General features: G+C 44.2%; 1 protein-coding gene across 3 annotated transcripts in view; it reads left to right on the top strand.

The window, feature by feature from the left end:
- LOC115264697 (oxidative stress-induced growth inhibitor 1) overlaps positions 1–21,746 on the top strand; it is a 94,785-nt gene that overhangs the window by 69,412 nt on the left and 3,627 nt on the right. For all 3 annotated transcript variants that reach the window (XM_062860099.1, XM_062860098.1, XM_062860096.1), the window contains exons 3-5: positions 3,387–3,592; positions 3,725–3,808; positions 13,749–14,524. In XM_062860099.1, the coding sequence (XP_062716083.1) occupies positions 3,387–3,592; positions 3,725–3,808; positions 13,749–14,524 (1,066 nt within the window). The remainder of the gene's footprint in view (positions 1–3,386; positions 3,593–3,724; positions 3,809–13,748; positions 14,525–21,746) is intronic.

The following is a 21,746-nucleotide window of genomic DNA, read 5'->3' as shown; positions in this document are numbered from 1 at the left end:
GCAATTCTTTCGGAAATTTCTTCAACAATACCTCCAGGAATATCTCCAAGAAATCTTCCATGGATTCCTTCAGAAATTCTTTCAACAATTTATTCAGGAATTTATCTAGGATTTTTTTCAGGGATTCCTTCGGGATTTCTTCCAGGGTTTCCTCAAGGAATTCCCCTAGGAACTCCTCTAGGAATTTCCTTACAAATTTCTCCATTGATTCTTTTTAGGGTTCTTCCAGTGATTCCTCCAGAAATTTCTCCGACGATTCCTCCAGAAATAGTTCTCGGGGAATCCCTCTAGGAATTTCTTCAGAAAGTTCTCCAAGGATTCATTCAGGGATTTTTTTAAGAATTCCTTTAGGGACCTCCACCTGGGATTCCGCCAGGAATTTGTCCAGAATATTTTCCAGGCATTCTGCTGAGGTTATTCCAGAAATTGCTTCAGAGATTCCTCCAGCGATTTTTTCCAAAGTCCTCCAGGAGTACTTCCTATAATTTCTCCAGAAATTTCTCTGAGATTTCTGGGAATTCCTCAAGATGTTTCTTCTCCAAAGATTCCTCCCAGATTTCCTCTATAAAATCCTCCAAGAGTCCATCCAGGGATTCCTTCAAGATTTCTTTCAGAATATGCTCCAGACATTCAGCCAAGAATTTCTCCAGGGAGTCCTTCAAAAAAATCTCCTGGAATTCCTTCAGGGATTGCTTCAAAGTTTCCCTCAGGTATTCCTGTAGGAAATCCTCCAGGAATTTCTTTGGGAATTCCTCCACGGATGCATCCAGGAATTACGATTATTATTTATGTACGATTATTATTTATGTAAAATTTATCCAATTTTGATTGGCTGATCAGCTTCACATACTGAAACTAGTGGCATCAAGACATCCGTTTATTTCCACTGTCGTGATTTGCTGTAGAAATTCTTAGAAAAGTTTCAGGAAGAAAAATAGGTTGTTATTAAAATTTAATTGATTTAGCTAGAGTTGCTGAATAAATTTTATTCTGGAAATATTTAAAGAAATTCCTCTTCATATCGTAAAGCCATTCTTAAAATCTTTTAGGAACTTTTCGAAAGAATACCGAATATCAGTAGAATCTCGTGGCTCTAGCCATTAGAATAATTAGCCACAGAAGTCCAATGTCGCGACTGTTCGTGTGACTAACATCTAGTTTGCCGTGCCTCTACAGCGTCCGTAGCGGTACTAGAAGTGTCAAATAAGTTTTGTTTATTACCAAAACAAATGATCCTCTACCAGGTGGACACTTAAAAACAATTAATTATTACAAATAATGTATTTAATCAAATTAAATAGGAAAAGTGACTACAGCGCCATTGAAGTTCTAGTATATTTCTATTCTCTAGCCTTACGGGACTCTTTCATGATTTTTTTACATCAGTATGAGCATAGATTGCCATTCAATTGGTGATTGGCTTGACTATATTGGCTAACCTATGTTTAAATTATGGTACATTCAGACAAAAAATACGAATGACGTACACGTAAGCTGTACTAACAAACCATTCAAAGGTTTTTGTAAATGCATAATGGATTACTGCACGAATTTATACTGCTTACTCTCGCACGAAATTTGACGTTTGATCGGTGTTGGCACCGCTCAAAAGTCAGTTTTGCGATGAGAGTAAGCAGGCCAGCATAAATTCGTGCAGTGGACCATTGTTGTAACTCAATAAGACAACGACTTTATCGTTCAGAGGTTCGTGTAAAGCCTGTATCCGCAATAATCGGGACACAGAAATACAGCTGTAACTCTGTAAAAGATACATTAAAGTTGCCCAAATTCGGCCTCATAACATCCTAAGATGTGTTCATTTCACCTACAAAATTCCATGTGAATCGGTGCAGTACTTTTTGTTGTAGCAATGAAAGAGTAGACTGTGCGCCATTGAATTTAGTACAGCCCCTAGTTTTGCTTGTCATCGCTGTAACTTTTGAATTTGGCAAAGAAAATGGTTAAAATTTTGAACACAAACCTCTCTATCTAAATTCGTTGCATAGGCAAAATTTCAAAAAAACGATGCACTATCAACAATTTTATAGTCGAAACATGTATTAGGACTAAACGTGATTTCAGCCCCTCAGACAGCAATTAGTCAGCACCCTTTATTGTTTCGATTGTACTATTAAAAGTACTACACCTATAATCATCAAATTTTGCAGACATAAAATACACATAATCAACTACCTTCTGTGAAAATTTCATGAAAATTGGCAGGTAAATACAAAAGTTATGCATAAGCAAACATCGCACATGAAAAAAACCGAAAATTTTCTCTTACACTCGCCCCTATCAACACCTGTAGCTTTCAAACCAATTGATTAAATTGATGAAATTTTGCAAGGAAGTGTCTCTATAAGTATCATAACTACTAACAAAATTTCATAGTTATCATCACAGAACTTTAAACTGTAGCCTAAAAGAACCATCTACTATGCGAATGAAAATTGGTCAAGATTGTACAAAATTCTTTAAACCACGTCTGTTTGTTTTTTATCCCCAATTAAAAGTAATGCATCGATTTTTATGAAATTTAGCACAGATAATAAACATACACCAAAGAGTTCCCAGTCAATTATTTTTCCAATTTTACCGATTCATTACAGCGCTGCAGCCGTACTTCTGTGTCCCGATTATTGCGGATACAGGCTTTATATTACAGAACTGTCGTAATTATCAAACTCGTGCTGTAAAAATCTTCATTCTGCACCTTGTTGCGTAAACTACTATTTTGCAATTTCTCATCGTAATAGACTGTTTTACCTCACGCAAATCTGCCAGGAAAAGGCCTACTTTCCCACACCAAATTAGCAGTACTGTAATGGTTTATTACAGCACTGATTTGCGTTGCGTAATTAACCATTACAGCACTGTTTTCAGTTTTGATCAACTTCTTGAGTTCTTGATGCTTTTTGACGCAGGTTTGAAAAATTGTGACAATTGCACAGTATAACCTGCTATGATCAAACTTTCTTAAACGTGGCTTTGATGAACAAGTTTAGTTAAAAACTATCCTCATGTGGTAATTTATGAAATTGCAAAATTCGTTGTACGCAACTCGGTGCAGAACTCGATTTTTACAGCACTCGTCGTAATTATCCAACTCGGCAAGCCTCGTTTGATAAATGTACGAATCGTGCTATAAGAATCTTCATTCTGCACCTTGTTGCGTAAACTACTACATATTAAAAACAATTGTCGCAGTAATATTATCCAAAATACCTGTTTGTTTTATTTAAAAAAAATATGTTCACATTTTTTGTCCAAAAGGCTTGTTGATATCGGTAATAAACTATGTAGCTATAAAAATAATTCTAAGACACAACCCATGTCACACCATCCTACAGTAAGCCATTCTCTTCTCCTTCCTCCCATTCCAGGTAATGGACCAAGCGGAATATCGTTATCCTACATGTTGGCAGGCAATTGGCCATATTGGTCACCCGAGAAAATCCAAAGGCATCCGGACGAGTTGCTGCGGGCACGCCTGAACTACTACGATCCACAGAAGAGCCTGGTAGAGCACGACCTCTTCAGTCTGGCCGATGGATTGGAAGGCCGCAGCACTAATCCAGTGTCACTGTTGGTAAGTTGAGCCTTCGTCGTACCTACAACTCACAGAGCAGCAATGCGACGACGACGACGATGACTGACATTCGAGTGCATTCAAGAAGATAACGGTTCTCCGTGTGTGTCTGTGTTTGATTCTTCTTTTCAGTTGGACAGCCTACAGCATCCTTGCGCTGACCTTGGAATGGAATTACCCTGCATGGTGGAATACAAGTACCACCCGGAGAAGGAAGTAAGTATTCTTAGACGGTTCGGTTGGTTGATAACGTGTGCGGTGCGGTGTGGTGTCTGTCTAGTCTGGCTCCGAATGCATTGGGACCAACGGGGATCGGCTTATCTCAACGAAACAACCAGCAACAATGTCTATATTGTCTTGTCGAGCACGTGATTCAGCGAAATTCTAGTCGTATAGGGTTAGAACATGTTTAGAATAAAACAGTGTAATAGCGAGATTGTTACATTTGGAATAGATTTGTGCATCTTTCGTTCAGTTTGACCTAGATTCATATCATCAGTGCATAAATAGAAATTGGTTTGCTAGTATTTTGTTTTCGTGTAGTAATATTGAAGTAACCTACTTTTATAAGTTTTCCATGCTGTATAACTTTAAGCTTGTTTACAAACACCATTGATGTCCATATTACATATTATATTGATGTCAGACTGAGTAATGTTAGTTGATGAGTTGCCATTAGATAGGGTACGAGTGCCATCAGTAATCTCACGCTCCCATTTCCATCCTATCCGAGAACAAGCGATTACGGCACCGATTGATTCCGTTCTTTTGTGTTTCATGCGTGCTCACTTCTAACAAAAAATACAAAAATAAGAAACAAAACAAACAGCGCTTCATTCCTTTGTTTTTAGTAGGATGAAAATGGGAGCCACATGCTTAATAAGGGAACCAATACCCTAGTTGGTTTAAATATTTGATAACTATAGGGTTTTGTGAATCCCGATGAGTAAAACGTTGCCATTTATCAGACAATGAAAATTCCATGTTCAATCGATTACTGATTCTTAGAATATGCAGAAAATTCCAGTGAGTAATTTTGTTTTTATTTTTATTAGATGGAAATGTTACACTTCAATGGATAGCAAATCAATTGTACCAGTTTATCTATTATAAACGATGTTATCAGATAGCATCAATGGCGTCTGCAAACATACTTGAATTTATTTATCAAACATAGGAATTGGAAAGCTTATCAACAATATCTACTTTATTATGCTTGAAGCGACAATATTTTCCCTTTTTTTCAACCAAACACATCGATTCCCGCGAAAGTCCTTCAAATGGATATGGCAACAAACAGTACCATGGAGTGGCCGGTCGCTTTCAATAGGACAGATCGGTGAAGTACTAGATTTGTAGTAATGAGCTGAATTTATGTATGGTGAGAAGGTCAATTCTCCGGTTCTGCAATGAAATGGTACAAAAAGCGTGGGTACTATGATTCCTTGTCCAATTTGACACTGTTTGAGCAAAACTTTGAGCAACAGTGTTGTTGTTTTCTCCATTTCTTGCAACATAAACAACATAGTTATCCAAAGTTTTGCTCAAACAGCATCAAACTAGACAAGGAATCACAATACCCACGCTTTTTGCACCATTTCATTGCAGAAACGGAGAATGGACCTTCTCACCATACTAAAATTCAGCTCATTACTACAAATCTACTACTACACCGAACGTGCCCCATTAGTATCACAGTCAACCAACCTACCAACCACCCACCGAGTGAGTGCATTATTGCATATCCCGAAAGATGACGCGTACGGAATTTCCGTTGCTAGCTGTTGCGTAAATGGGGCATGAATATTATCGGTGGCAGCACCCATTGTTGTTGTTGTTGTCACATCCGATAGTGTAGGTATGCAGGTGTTGTGAAGCGCGAATCTTGCAGCGTGCATCACTACTGCCGCCGAACCTGGCCGCCGGCCATTATTATTAGCAATAATTCACATTCGATTAAACATCGCAATCCGCGGCGCACAAACATGTGAAGTAGAGCGTGCTGAGCCAGGCGGATACCAGGGTGATAAAATATACGAATTTGCTGGAATGGCACAAATATGGGACAAAATCCGAGGGATCGGTATGCTATTTCAACTCAATATAAATAGAATACCCTCAAAATAGAAAACAATTTATGATGTTGGGATCCATTACGCATGCTACCCATGACTCATTTTGCCCCAGGATATGTTTATGTAAGGTAAGGTGGGATAAGATTTCATTTTTCAAATTCATTTCGTTGTTATTCAATAGTAAAAAATTCTACTTGAAGGACATTCAAAGTATAGATATCATCAATCATCACGTATCAGAAGGCCAGATCCAGAGGCACGTTATCCTCCATTTTGGACATTTGGGCCATTACCTTTTTTTTTTTTTTTTTATTCGTTTATTTGGAAGGCTCGGGCGCCACATGGGCATAACTGAGCCGAAATCTTTTGTTTTTTTACAATGGTTATACATTTTACAATTTATTACTGCCTTAAAACTATGTTAGTTTGGGAAGCCGAAGTACTCGCGGCTGTTTCGAGGTTAAGGATTGAAGAAAAAAAAATGGGAAGGACGGATTTATGGGTTTAAAACTAAATTATTTGCTAACTTATACTAAAACTTTGATGGGACAAATTGTCCATATCTGTAACGGAACCAAAAAGAAAGGACTTTATCGGTAGAAAACGACAAGAAGAGGACAAACGGAAGGGGGTGACGACAGACAGGGGCGAACAACAAAACCAAAAGGCGGACAACGAAAACAAGGAACGTACTACATCAAACTCTGACATCAACACGTTTCAAAAACTGGTAAATCAGGTTCATGTATTCCAAATCAAGTCCTGCCAACACTTCTCTAACGGGTTTCTGTTGTTTTCCTCGGACCCGGAGAATTTCATGTAGCTCAGATCTGACCTCACGATACTCATTGCATCCCCACACGACATGTTCGATATCCTGGTAAGCCACGCCACAGACACAGAGATTGCTTTCTGAGAGCCCAACACGGAAGGTATGTGCGTTCAACAAATAGTGGTTGGACATCAACCGACACATTACACGAATGAAATCGCGGCTCAAATCCAACCCTTTGAACCATGGCTTCTTCGACACCTGTGGAATGATGGAGTGCAACCATCTACCCATCTCTCCATCTCTCCATTTGTGTTGCCAGCTGATCAAGGTCTCCTGACGGGCCAATTCAAAAAATTCGTCGAAGGCGATTTGACGCTCATAAATATCGCCTTCGCTAGCGCCCACCTTAGCCAGAGAGTCCGCTTTCTCATTGCCCGGAATTGAGCAATGTGAAGGGACCCAAGCTATGGTGATGATGTATGAGCGTTTGGACAAAGCACTCAAGACTTGGCGTATTCCTTTCAGGAAGTACGCTGAGTGCTTCATCGGTTTCATTGACCGAACAGCCTCCAGAGAGCTTAGACTGTCGGTAAAAATGAAGTAGTGCTCAGGTGGGAGAGTGCGAATGTACTCTAAGGTGTAGTATATAGCCGCTAGCTCAGCAATATATACCGAACATGGCTTTTGAAGCATAAAGGTGGCGCTATGAAATTCGTTGTAGACACCGAATCCAGTCGAATCATCGGTTTTGGAACCATCTGTGAAGAACTGTCTGGCCCCGCTAACATGCCCGAACTTACTTGCAAAAATTTGTGGAATACCTATGGAACGAAAAGATTCCGGTATACCGGTGATCTCATCCTTCATAGAGAGATCAAAATCCACAGAGGAGCTGTCGAAGTCTGAGAAGTTGTCACGATTGGTGTTAACCGGAGATGGGCTTACCTCCAGCGTCATGTACCAGTAGTACACACTCATAAAACGAGTTTGGGGATTCTGTTCGAGCAGCTTTTCGAAGTTTTCTATGACCAACGGATTCACAACCTCGCATCGGATGAGGAACCAGAACGACAACTCCGCAAAGCGGTCTGTCAGAGGCTGTACACCAGCAAGTACCTCTAAACTCATTGTGTGAGTCGAGTTCATGCAACCTAACGCGATCCGAAGGCAACGGTACTGAACCCGTTGAAGCTTCAGCAAGTGTGTTTTCGCCGCGGCTTGAAAACAGAAGCTACCGTATTCTAAAACCGATAGAATGGTTGTTTGGTACAGCCTGATCAGATCTTCCGGGTGTGCTCCCCACCATGTTCCGGTAATAGTTCGCATAAAGTTGATTCGTTTTTGGCATTTCTGTATCAGATACACAATGTGCTTCCCCCAGGTGCATTTGGAGTCGAACCAGACGCCGAGGTATTGTGAAGACATGCTATGAGTGATTGTCTTACCCATCAGAACAAGCGGAAACTTTGCCGGTTTGTGTTTTTTAGAAAAGACAACCATCTCAGTTTTCTCCGGAGAGAACTCGATACCCAGCTTGAGAGCCCAAGTAGACAAATTGTCCAAAGTATCCTGTAGTGGTCCTTGCAGATCGACTGCTATTGATCCCGTTACAGAGACAACACAGTCATCCGCAAGCTGCCTTAACGTGCAGTTTTCCATGAGACAATCATCTATGTCTCTAACATAAAAGTTGTAAAGAAGGGGGCTTAGACATGAACCCTGGGGGAGGCCCATGTAGCTAATTCGTGAAAGTGTCAAGTCACCATGAGCGAAACTCATCTGCTTCTCAAACAGCAAATTATACAAAAAGTTGTTAAGAATTGGGGAAAGGCCACAGTCGTGTAGTTTGTCGGAAAGAACATCGACATAAACTGAATCAAAAGCACCCTTAATATCCAAAAACACTGAGCCCATTTGCTGCTTTTGAGCAAAGGCAAGCTGAATTTCTGAAGAAAGCAACGCAAGACAGTCGTTCGTACCTTTGCCTCTGCGGAAACCAAACTGTGTGTCTGACAACATGCCATTCGATTCAACCCATTTGTCCAGTCGAAAGAGAATCATCTTCTCCAACAGCTTCCGTAGACAAGACAACATCGCGATTGGACGGTACGAATTATGATCCGACGCGGCTTTCCCGGGTTTTTGAACAGCTATCACCCTCACTTGTCTCCAATCATCCGGAACGATGTTGTTATCCAGGAACTGATTGAACAAGTTCAACAAGCGCCTCTTAGCGACGTCGGGGAGGTTTTTAAGCAAGTTGAACTTGATTCGATCCATTCCTGGAGCGGAATTGTTACATGAAAGAAGAGCAAGTGAGAATTCAATCATTGAAAACGGCCTATCCATGTCGTCCCTATCGTCGGAAACATCACGAATTATTCGCTCCACGGGCACGGAATCTGGACAAACTTTTTTTGCGAACTTGAGGATCCATCGAGGAGAGCTTTCTCGATCCTCGTTGACCGACGACGCGTTACGCATTCTTCTACCGACGTTCCAAAGAGTTCTCATCGAAGTCTCGCGCGACAAACCCTCGACGAACCGACGCCAGTAACCGCTTTTCTTCGCCTTGATCAAGTTCTTGAACTTGCTTTCAAGGGAAGCGAACCGCTTGAAGTTTTCGACCGAACCGCGTTTCCGAAACTCTTTGAACGCCGCGGATTTCTCGCGATATATTTCTGTACACTCACTATCCCACCACGGATTGGGGGGTTTCCTGCGAACCGACGGACCTGGCACTGGTCGACGTTGTGCCTGACGCGCACTACTGATGATCAGTTCTGATAGAAACTGATACTCTTCCCGCGGTGGAAGGACTTCTACCGATTGTTCACCGTCGATAATTGCTTCTGCGTACTTCTCCCAGTCAATGTGCTTGGTGAGATCGTAGGCGATGTCGATAGATGGAGGTTGATGTGACCCATTGGAAATAGAAACAACAATCGGCAGATGATCACTACCATGGGGATCCTGGATAACCTTCCATGTACACTCCAGCGATAGTGAGCTCGAACAGATTGAGAGGTCTAATCGGCTGTTTCTAGGGCTGCCATCTTGAGCTGGAGGTGCCACTCGTGTAACTTCTCCGGTATTCAAAATTGTCATGTTGAAGTCGTCGCAGAGGTCATATATCAACGTTGAACGGCTGTCATCGTACAGTTCCCCCCAGCCTGTACCATGGGAGTTGAAATCTCCCATGAGCAGCCGAGGCTCGGGCATAACCGAGCAGATGTGGGCGAGATCCCTGCGAAATATTGCAGTTCTCGGTGGAAGATATATGGAGGCAACACTGAGGGTTTTACCTCGGATAGTCACCTCACATGCGACGGCTTCAATGCCTGTCATCGGATGAAAATCGACTCTGTAAAATGAGTGCTGCTTCTTGATCCCTAGAAGCACCCCTCCGTAAGAGTCGGATCGATCAAGGCGAATGATATTATGATCGGGAAAAGGTAAGGTTACATCAGGTGTCAGCCATGTTTCGGATAGTGCAAAAACATCGCATTGTAAATTGTAAACTAAAAATTTAAAAACGTCTAATTTCGGTGTAATACTACGACAGTTCCAGTGTAGAACCGAAATCGTATCTTCGACCTCGGTGGTTAAATTAGCCATCGAAAGATACGATTGTCGCAAGGAGGGGCATTTTAGAAGCCAACTGCTTCAAAAGAGGGGTCACGCAAGGAAGAAGTCCTTTTACAATGTTCTTCACGGAGTCTGAAGCATTGAAGAAGCTGAGGATGATGTCTACAATGCCAGAGAGCGTAAACAATGGCGCACCCTGAGGTTGCTCCTGGTGCTCCGAATGCTGTCTTTCCGGTTGAGAATTCGAAAAACGTGGGACATCTGGGATTTTAGATGTTCCCGGGAGTGATGGAAAGTCTCGTTCGTCCTGGATTTTGAATCCCGGAGGGGAACGTTTTGTGGCTTTCTTACCGCTCTTCAAATTTGTCATGGTGGGTTGGGGGTCGCTGCTAGGCAGATTCCGAGGTTTTTTGGTGGGTCTCTGGAGCCTCATCCGTTTCCTCGTTTCACCCTTGAAAACAAAGGGAACCCCGTCCCCGACCTCAGAGTCAGAGCCCTGATCATCGAGAGATAAAGACGAGTAGATGTTACGGGATTCAACGGTCGGGGCAGCTTTTTTCAGCATTTCGGCGTAGCTTCGCCGTGATCGCTGCTGCAACGATCGTTTTTGATGTTTTTTCTGCTGTATGTACCTTGGGCAATCAATCAGATCATGTGGACGGTCGCTGCCACAATAAACACACTTGGGCGGCGTTTTACACGCACCGTCCACATGTCTCTCCCCGCATGTTGCACAGCGAGGTTTATTGCTGCAGTACTGGGCGGTGTGGCCCAGCTGCTTGCAATTGATGCAATTCATTACCTTCGGTACATACAGCCTCACAGGTAGCCGAAGTTTGCCAATCACCAGCAGATCTGGTAATGCAGATCCGGAGAAGGTCACAGAAAATTCTTCAGATGGTGTGTAAACCTTCTTCTCGCCCTCCTGGGACACCGAATGCAGTTGCCGGCAATCCAGTATCTGGACAGGAGGAAGAGAAGGGTTATGGAAACGACCACAGCCTTGCATGATCGTTTCGCAGGTCAAAGATGCGTCGGCGACCTTCCCCGAAATCTCTATCGACGCGCTTGGTAGGTAAACGAAGTACTCAAGTGTAAACAACTCGCAGGCCACAATCTCATTAGCGTGTTTTCGGTCGCCTACTGTCACCCGAAGCTTAGCTGTACCGACCATGTCAATGGAGACAACGGAAGAATACCGCTTAGTCAGATCCTTGCTGATTTGAACGGTGTTCAAACGTTTGCCTTTGGGTCGGAAGAAAACAACATATGGCCCGCCAAAGTCGGGAGGGTAGGCCTTGAGGCGGGGGGACGTCGAAACAGATTTACTGTTGGTGTCCATTGCAGAAGCACCAGGGTGAAGGGAGACAAAGGGATTAGCATTTACATCGCCTTGTTGGCTCGAGCAGTCCGATGCCAATAACGAAGCTTCGTTGATGCGGTACGATGTTCCCCCGCCATCATCATCATCGCCCATTGTGGTAGCTAACTACCACCACGGGTCACTCAAAAATCTTAAACTACCACTATCACAGGGACGAGAAATAATCAAAAAACAAGGGACAAAATTAACGCTACAGGAAAAGTGAGAAAAAACTGCTTATGTACCAAATTAAATCTAATCAAAGAGTCAGTGGAGAGGGGGGAACAACGAGAGGTAACTTTATGTACTTATCTTTGTGCACTCTGTTTAGCCACAGGCTCGACGACGACAGGTCCAAGCGATCGGATGGCCCACACAGGGAGGAAGCGAGCTGCTGCTGAGCGCCCGACGCTGCGCTGGTGTGCGGCGGTTGAACGCTCTCTGCTCTTCTCTCGGTGGGCTGCTGCTGTCGACGACGATGAGCTTGGGTACTCACTGGAAGAAGCCGATCACGGCCGCGCGAGCGGCACGGTGTGCGGGGGGTGCTGCACTGATGTGCTCAATAATCGGTCAATGCGCCACGTGATAAAATGAAAACGTGAACTTTACTCAAACTAAACGAACTTTTGCGGCAAAAATTGTGGCCTAGCCAACCGCACGCGTCCCACTAGGGATTTTCACTTCAACACTTGATCACTCGGAAAACTAGCACTGGAAAAAGCCACCGAACTGAATAGTATCGGGAGACAAACCGGACGAACGAAAAGTTGCGACTGTCTCGCACGAACGCTCGCCAAAGAGTGGTTGGGCCATTACCTTAATAAGAGGTTATTTCATCATCTACCTGAGGGAGAGGGAAAGGAATAAATAATGGGACGGGGAAATAGGGTATGAGAGTATCAGTATCTCAATGGGTTCAAACAGCGCCGTAAAGAAAGCTCTTAGCACATTTGTACAAAGGTTTTTCTAGCCGGATCGTTCATCAGACTGGTGAGCTTTCCTGTAGGCCTTGCAAGCCGACCTGAAGGTCTCCGAACCAGTCGAACATCATCCGTTCCAACTCTTTCTACATTGTTTCCTGAGCTTCGCCAGATCAAAGTTGTTCATCTTGTGGTCTTCACAGACCGTAGAGGGCAAGCTTCTTCGAAAGCTCCTTCGACTCATCTAAGTTACTTGGCGTGTCAATGGATGATGAGTATCCATGACATTTGGCCACGACCAGATCAGTAAAGAGATCCCAGTTGGTTGACCGGGGATTCCTGAAACGCAAATTTTGCGAAGTAACATTCACATGTTCAAAAAAGCTGACACATGCCAATTGATCAGCTCGTGACTAATTCTACGAGAGCAAAGCGTTATGTTTAACACTTCCTCTCGAGCAGATACTATGAAGGTTAGGCGGTTGCCTACGTTAAATAATTCAAGATCTGTATTACCTGAGTACTCCATCAAACTGGAGTCTCTCAAGATAGTGTCTGAGCTGCCCCAGATGATATGGTGAGCATTAGAATCACTGCCAACTATAAGTGGCAGTACAGTATGCGATGATTTGTTCGAAAGCATCCGTAGGGAATGGTTCATCATGTGGTAAATAAACCGAACAATAGACGTATTTCTTGTCGAGGTTTCCAAAACATACATCAATTGTGATAGCACATACATCTGTGGTGGTTAGTTCAGAGATGAGTGTAGAAACTATTGCGTTGTTGATATGCACACAGGCTCGAGGCATGACACTCGAGTTTGCCATTTAATTTTTACTGAAAATAGCAAACGCCGGATTCACAAGGTTTCCTAGATAGAAATTCCCTTTACGAAAGTAAGGTTCTTGGACAAAGGCCACTTGGGCTGTAGCATTTTGCATAAGTCTGCAAAGATTGATCGTTGTTGTAGCAAGGATACACAGAATACACTGTGAAAATCGCATAATGCGAAACCATATATGTGAAAATTTAAGCTAATCAACAACATCTCCATAATTCCGACCTTGTTTAGCATCAAGTTTAAGATCAAAGAAGGGCAGCTGATTGTCTCGCAGAAACACAAGGTCCACTGAACCATTTCTCCGGTTAACGCAGTAAGGAAAAAATACTGTGGAGGGCGCCGCATCACACCATGAATGAGGAGTCATTTTTTTATTGGATTCTTACCTCCGGAACAGGCGATCCGTAGTGTTATTCTTAGCCAACTCAGACCGCCGCCACCAACACTACACAGCTATCTAGGCTGATCGAGAAAAGAAGTTAATATTGATGATCAACTTATACGGGCTCGAACAGCCGATGTGCTCATGTTTACCTATGTTTACTAAACCTTGATCATTTCTCTAACAAATTATTTCTACCACCTCCACAGATCGACCATCTCGTCCTGGGTCGAGGCCCTCCGGGTGGTTCCTGGCACCGGATGGATCCCAACCTGCGTACTCTTTCGCTAGCCGCGTGGATGTCCCTGCCTGGATTGTCCTTCCCCGAGTGGGAACAGACCCACCCACCGACGATCGAACCCGAAGAGCTGAACATGGACGGCTCACCCCTAAGCAATAGCCACCACCACCATCCGTACCTGCCGCCTGTCGGAACCGAGGAAGGCGTTAAAATCCTCAAATCCAATAATCACCACGGTGCTAGCATTAATCGTAATAGAAAGATACTTATCGGTAGCAACAGTAGTAGCGTTAGTGCGAATTCTACCATTACCAATGATACATGTGATAGATGTAGCGAACTGAATCGACAGCAGCAGCAAAAAGTGCCCTTATTGTGCCATCGGTGTCGCATCCATAGCAGTAGTAGCAACAGCAACAATAACAACCCGGCCACGGAAAATCAAAACATCCTACGGCAGCAGAACAACAGCATTGCCTACGAGGAACGCAACGGCAAAGTCAACATCAAACTGTGCCCGCCGAGGCGAAACCTTTCGCTGAAGCGGCAACTTTCGAAGGAGGTGGAAACGAGGGCACTGATCTCACGGGTCGCCCAGTACTACGAGAGTTACGTGGACGAGATGAATCTGGCCAAGTATTTCATGAACGATACCATTGTGACGACGGTCCTGCCGCTGGACTTCTCTGCCGTGAGCAGTCCGGTGCCGGAGCGGTTGCGCGGCGGACGGTGGATTATTTCCGGGTAAGTGTCTTGCTGAGAATGTTGGCTTCCGCTTTTTATTTTCTTTCCCGCTCAATGCTCGTCAAGTCACGTTTTAAGTTGTTCGGCCATCGTGCTCTCTGTCTTCTTACCTTCCTGTGTCAACCAGATCAGTAGCGAACACCAACTTTGAAGGATTGCACTGCATTCTTGCAATACGCCCTTCGTACAGTATATACCCTTTTTTCCTCCCCTGTTGGGGAAATTAAGCCACTGCGCCCAATAAGCTGAACTTTTGTGGCATAACCCTGCTTTGCTCACCTCTTCTGAATCCAGGGTTCACCGTAGAGTGCAAAGAGCCCGTGGTTTATCTTTCCCCGTCAGACATCGTTCTCCTGCACGTCGCTGAGGATCGTTCTTAGCACGAATCGCTCGAAAACTCCGAGTACTTACAGGTCCTTCTCAAGCATGTTCTATGTCTCGTGTCCGTAGAGGACCACCGATCTTATAAGCGTTCTTTGCATGATTTATTTGGTGCAGAGACTTCCACTGGAGATGTGCCTTCGTATTACACGACTCTCATGCTGCTTCCAGTTTTTTGATAACTTATCGGTGGTCTGTCAAGAGGGTCCATCGCCAGCTTTTCAGGCGAATCCTTGACCTACATAATACATCTCCCAACCACCCACTCCGTAGTACTTATGGGAGTGTCACTGAGTCGGAGGCCTCTTAAATAAGTGCTACAGCTACATCAACACTTCCTTCCCCTATCCCAAGTTACGGTAAAGATGGGCGTGGCCGGGAATAATGACATTTGTGCTTTTGGTATTCTTGCATAAGATTGGAGCAAAGTTAACTCCCCGGGCTGCAAAACGGTGAGTCGATAAGGAGAGCATCCAATATAGCTCTGGTCCTCACAAGTTCCTACCTCATGCTTCCACGGGTCAAGCGATGACAAAGACCGCCAGCTAAGAGTTGTGTGCTTAGCTGGTAGTGCAGCCTGGGCACTGTTGTCCTTCTGACTTCAGCTAGATTGAGGAGGTACGATCCGAGTGTCTGTTCACCAAGGAGGTGCGGCTCAAACAGCGTCTGTTCTGGCATCCAGCGGCTGAGTAAGAAACGCTGCACCACGCCCAGCTAGATCCAAGGTGGTAGCCCCATCAGCGTGGTCGTCCCAGTGTTGGTTGGGACGTTAAACAGAACTGGCACGATGGCCCTCCGGCGAGACAGGAGTGTTGGCGTAGGCCCAATAAGCCACCCGTAAAAATCCCCATTGCGAATAACATAGGAGAAAATACGACTCGATACAATCGGCAAAGACCCACGCGACGAAATAAGGACTACGATTGGAAACTTGGAACATGGAATTGCAAGTCACTAGGTTTCGCAGGATGTGACAGGATAATCTACGACGAACTACATCCCCGCAACTTCGACATCGTGGCGTTGCAGGAACTTTGTTGGACTGGACAGAAAGTGTGGAAAAGCGGGCATCGAGCGGCTACCTTCTACCAAAGCTGTGGCACCACCAATGAACTGGGAACAGGATTTATAGTGTTGGGCAAGATGCGACAACGTGTGATCGGGTGGCAGCCGATCAACGCAAGGATGTGCATGTTGAGAGTTAAGGGCCGTTTCTTCAACTACAGCATCATCAACGTCCACTGCCCACACGAAGGGAGACCCGATGACGAGAAAGAAGCGTTCTACGCGCAGTTAGAGCAAACATACGATGGTTGCTCGCCGCGTGACGTGAAAATCGTTGTCGGCGACATGAACGCGCAGGTAGGAAGGGAGGAAATGTACAGACCGGTAATCGGGCGAAACAGCCTGCACGCCGTATCGAATGATAACGGCCAGCGATGCGTAAACTTTGCAGCCTCCCGTGGTATGGTAGTCCGAAGCACCTTCTTCCCCCGCAAAGATATCCACAAAGCCACCTGGAGATCACCCGACCATCAAACAGAAAACCAAATCGACCACGTTCTAATCGACGGTAAATTCTTCTCAGATATAACCAACGTCCGCACATACCGCAGTGCGAATATAGATTCGGATCACTACTTAGTCGCTGTATGCATGCGCTCAAAACTTTCGACAGTTATCACCACGCGTCGAAGTCGAACGCCGCGGCTCAACATCGAGCAACTTCGTAACGTAGAAGTGGCTCAAGACTACGCGCAGCAGTTAGCAGTGACCCTACCAACGGAAGAGCAGCTTGGCGCAGCTACACTTGAAGATGGCTGGAGGGACATCCGATCCGCCATAGGTCGTACCTCGGCTACAGCACTAGGTTTCGCGACTCCGAATCACAGAAACGACTGGTACGACGGTGAATGTGAACAGTTGAAAAACGAGAAGAATGCAGCATGGGCGAGAATGCTGCAACACCGTACGAGAGCGAATGAGGCACGTTACAAACAGGCGCGGAACAGGCAGAACTCAGTCTTCCGGATGAAGAAGCGCCAGCAGGAAGAACGAGATCGCGAAGCGATGGAAGAGCTGTACCGCGCTAAGGACACACGAAAGTTCTACGAGAAGCTGAACCGCTCGCGCAGAGGCTTTGTGCCACAAGCCGACATGTGCCGAGATAATCACGGGAATATTCTCACGAGCGAGCGTGAGGTGGTCGAGAGGTGGCGGCAGCATTACGATGAGCACCTTAATGGCGACGTTGCAAGTACCGAAGGTGGCGTGGTAACAGATCTAGGAGTATGTGCACAGGACGAAAGACTTCCGGCCCCTGACCTTCAAGAGATTGAGGAGGAGGTTGGCCGGTTGAAAAACAACAAAGCCGCTGGAGCAGATCAACTACCAAGCGAGCTTCTAAAATACGGTGGAGAAGCACTGGTGAGAGCACTTTTTTTTTTTATTCCTGTTCGGGTTTGTCACTGCGACCAGTTTTTAGATCTATTGTGACATTACCCGTATCCTTAGTGTAGTGCATGTCGCATTACTCAATTGCCATTGAGGGGCAATAAAGTATCGATTTTGATACAGTTTTTGTTTTGTTTTCTTAGAAAACAAAACAAGAGTACTGATATTGGCCATGCATCGGAAACCTAGCATCACCCTAGTTTTACTGCTAAATTCTCCCCAGGTTTAGGACCCGGGTTTTAACATTAGCAGCAATATCATTCCAATAATGGGACATGTGTTCAGTAATAAGGATTCTAGTATGTTCCTTGCGTACTAGCACTTTCCAGTCTTCGAAGAGTTAGTACATACATGGATCCCTAACCCAATTTGATTTCCTTTGCATTGAGTTTAGCCTCAGATGGTGAGGTTTTTAACTATATGCAAAGTAAAGTTGGTAAACTTAGTTTTATTCAAAGACTGGAAGTCATCACAACACCAGTAGCAAGGACTAAATACTATAATGCCTATAATTATCGGAACACATATTCCAAAATTGAAAAATAGGACGACACTAGATTTCGGTTTGGTAGATCTAACACCGCAACGCAACCCAAAAAGGCGATCTACCCACGCTACGGGCTCCGTTAAAGATCGAGCATGTTTTAAACCCCCTCAACCATTCATCCCTCAGCACGGGTCGCCTGACACCTTGGATTGGGGTTACCTGTTTGGTGGACTTTTACCCCCGGAACAGGTGGTCCGTAGTGCTATTCTAAGCCGGCAGCTACACGGACATGGTGAGAGCACTACACTGGGTCATTACCAAGATTTGGGAGGAGGAAGTATTACCGGAGGAATGGATGGAAGGTATCGTGTGTCCCATCTACAAAAAGGGCGACAAGTTGGATTGCGGGAACTACCGCTCGATCACACTACTGAGCGCTGCCTACAAGATACTCTCTCAAATTTTATGCCGCCGTCTATCACCGATTGCAAGAGAGTTCGTGGGGCAATATCAGGCTGGATTTATGGGTGAACGCGCTACAACGGACCAGATGTTCGCCATCCGCCAGGTGTTGCAGAAATGCCGCGAATACAACGTGCCCACACATCACTTGTTCATCGATTTCAAATCGGCGTATGATACAATCGATCGAGAACAGCTATGGCAGATTATGCACGAATACGGATTCCCGGATAAACTGATACGGTTGATCAAGGCGACGATGGATCCAGTGATGTGCGTAGTTCGAGTATCAGGGACACTCTCGAGTCCCTTCGAAACTCGCAGAGGGTTACGGCAAGGTGATGGTCTTTCGTGCTTGCTGTTCAACATTGCTTTGGAGGGTGTAATAAGAAGAGCGGGGATAAACACGAGTGGGACGATTTTCACGAAGTCCGTTCAGCTGCTTGGTTTCGCCGATGATATTGATATTATTGCTCGTAAATTTGAGACGATGGCGGAAACGTACATCCGACTAAAGAGTGAAGCCAGGCGAATCGGATTAGTCATTAATGTGTCGAAAACAAAGTACATGATGGCAAAGGGCTCCAGGGAGGAATCACCGCGCCCGCCACTCCGAATTCATATCGACGGTGATGAAATCGAGGCGGTTGAAGAATTCGTGTACTTGGGCTCACTGGTGACCGCCGACAACGACACCAGCAGAGTGTTATGGCAAGATTCATGCGGCAAAATCAGGAAGCTCGCAGAGTTTGCTCTCATAGTATGGGAGGTTCTGATAATAGATAAATTGTATGACACAAGAGAATAAAGTTTAGTTTAGATTTGACTATCAACATCCTCGGTCGTCGTCTCTTTATTCATATTAAAGAATGTCTCCAATAATATGTCACGTTTTAATGGACATAACAGTGTCGACGAGGAGAAATATTTGTTCTTGCTATGCGCTTCACGACCGTAGGTATCATTGCTACCTTTTGGCGTGATTTTTTCCATGCAAGTTTCATTCGACGAAAAGCGTGCAAATTTTTTTTTAGTGCCGTGTATTTCACGCTGGTGTATGCGTTCTTTTTGCGTGATTTTTTGTGATAGTGCATTAATGAATCATAACACTATTTTTTTGTGTCCGCCGAGATTAGTGTATTTTTGACGTGAACCTATATTTGTTGAGTGATTTTTTAATTGTTGTACCCTTCACGATCGGTTGTATTTTAATGCTTTTGGCGTGATTTTTTTAGTTAACTTTGTTTCCATTGATTGTTCTTTAGTATTTTTGTAAACTGTTTTGGACATCAAACGATGCATGAAATGCATAACATTGCAATTGCTTTTCCTATTTTTATGGTGTAGCAGGACATTAAATAATTGTTTGTGTCTTTATTTTTTCGCTCACCCTTTTGTTTATGTTTTTAATGAAGGAAAAGCGTATTTTTCCTGTGCGGGTTGGCATTAATATTGTTAATATTGGTTTGCCGTAAAACCTTTTGTCTCCCTCCATTTTTCTTAAAGCTCTGTAGGTACATATTATTTTTGAAGGACCATTTTCATTTTATCTTCCAATACATTCACGCACACGTAAAACAGAAACAACATGCTATAATGGTAGGTGGTGTAATCTGCTGTTTAAAGATAAGCGGTAAAATCCAATACATACAAGCCACTTTGTCTATCACATGTGAACTTTATTTTTTGTCGACCGTTATGGCGCAAGTGGACATTGCAGATACTAAACAATTGCATATTGTAGCAACACAAACAACTTTTAGATGATTTGGAGCGGTATATATGTGAATGTGGCTGTTTTGTCTGGTGCGCAGTGTATTTTTTATGCCTTGTAGGAAACGATTTCAACGTCTGCGCCATTGAATTGAGTTTTTTTTTTATTTTGCGGAGGAGAGTGTTGGTCCCGTATTTCATTTGTTTTACGCCTCATTTCGGTAGAGTTTTGTTCGACAGTTATCAACTGGTGATATCCCGACCGAACAGCTGGTTTGCAGCAGTAATGCTTTTCATCAAGTCGAGTGCCTAGAAGTGCATCATTTTTTCCGACTAGTTTTGACGTAGGAATACGCCTACTTTTATTTTTTATTTTTGTGATGTGGTCTTGCAGTAGTCTTTTGGATACAATCACACTCCAAGTAATGAAACCAGACAAGCGGATGGGGATGGTACCCGAGATGGTACCTTTATGTAGAGAAAATATTTCCTGTGATCCTGAGACGATGCCCTATCAACAACGAGTGCTGTTCCCACCGTAGAATTCACCATCAGAATGGAAGACTGTATCGTTCATTCCGGAGTCAAGATGCGGCTGAAGAAAATCTAGTATTCTGGTAGTTGATAATGCTTATTATTACTTTTTCAGCAATCGAATGTAGTAGATATATTGTTTTTTTGTTTTTTTTTTAATGAAAATTTCGATATCGAAGTTCGTTAAAATAATGCTTATATAGAAAGAAAATAAACGATAATAATAATTCCTAACTAAAGCGGGAAGGAGTTGTTATGGCAAGATTCATGCGGCAAAATCAGGAAGCCCGCAGAGTTTGCTCTCATAGTATGGGAGGTTCTGATAATAGATAAATTGTATGACACAAGAGAATAAAGTTTAGTTTAGATTTGACTATCAACATCCTCGGTCGTCGTCTCTTTATTCATATTAAAGAATGTCTCCAATAATATGTCACGTTTTAATGGACATAACACAGAGAAATTCAGAGGCGCATTGTGGCAGGAAATCGTTCTTACTTTGGACTCCGCAGAACTCTACGATCGAATAAAGTACGCCGTAACACGAAGTTAACCATCTACAAAACGCTGATTAGACCGGTCGTCCTCTATGGGCACGAAACATGGACCCTACGTGCAGAGGACCAACGCGCCCTTGGAGTTTTCGAACGGAAGGTGTTGCGTACCATCTACGGCGGAGTGCAGATGGAAGACGGGACTTGGAGAAGGCGAATGAACCACGAGCTGCATCAGCTGCTGAGAGAACCAACCATCGTCCATACCGCGAAAATCGGGAGGCTACGGTGGGCGGGTCACGTCATCAGGATGTCGGATAGCAACCCGACTAAAATGGTTCTCGAGAGTCATCCGACCGGTACAAGAAGACGTGGAGCGCAGCGAGCTAGGTGGGTCGACCAAGTGGAGGACGATCTGCGGACCCTACGCAGAGTGCGGAACTGGAGACAAACAGCCATGGACCGAGTGGAATGGAGGCGGCTACTATGTACAGCAGAGGCCACCCCGGCCTTAGCCTGACCGGTAAGGTAAGTAAAGTTAACTCCCCGGCCTTGTTCCGAAAAGCAATCCGAGCAAGATTAGCAAAAGGTACATGAATGTTGTTAGTATCCAATCTACGAAGTATACCGTAACTACGCTAACGCTAACTTTTCGGTGGTCTGTCAAGAGGTCTGTTTCTAAACCGCAAACCGTTAC

This window comes from Aedes albopictus, chromosome 3 (genome assembly GCF_035046485.1).
Source record: "Aedes albopictus strain Foshan chromosome 3, AalbF5, whole genome shotgun sequence".
Taxonomy (NCBI): Eukaryota; Metazoa; Arthropoda; class Insecta; order Diptera; family Culicidae; genus Aedes; species Aedes albopictus.
The sequence above is the reverse complement of the archived record's forward strand: the minus strand, read 5'-3'. Positions and strand labels throughout refer to the sequence as shown.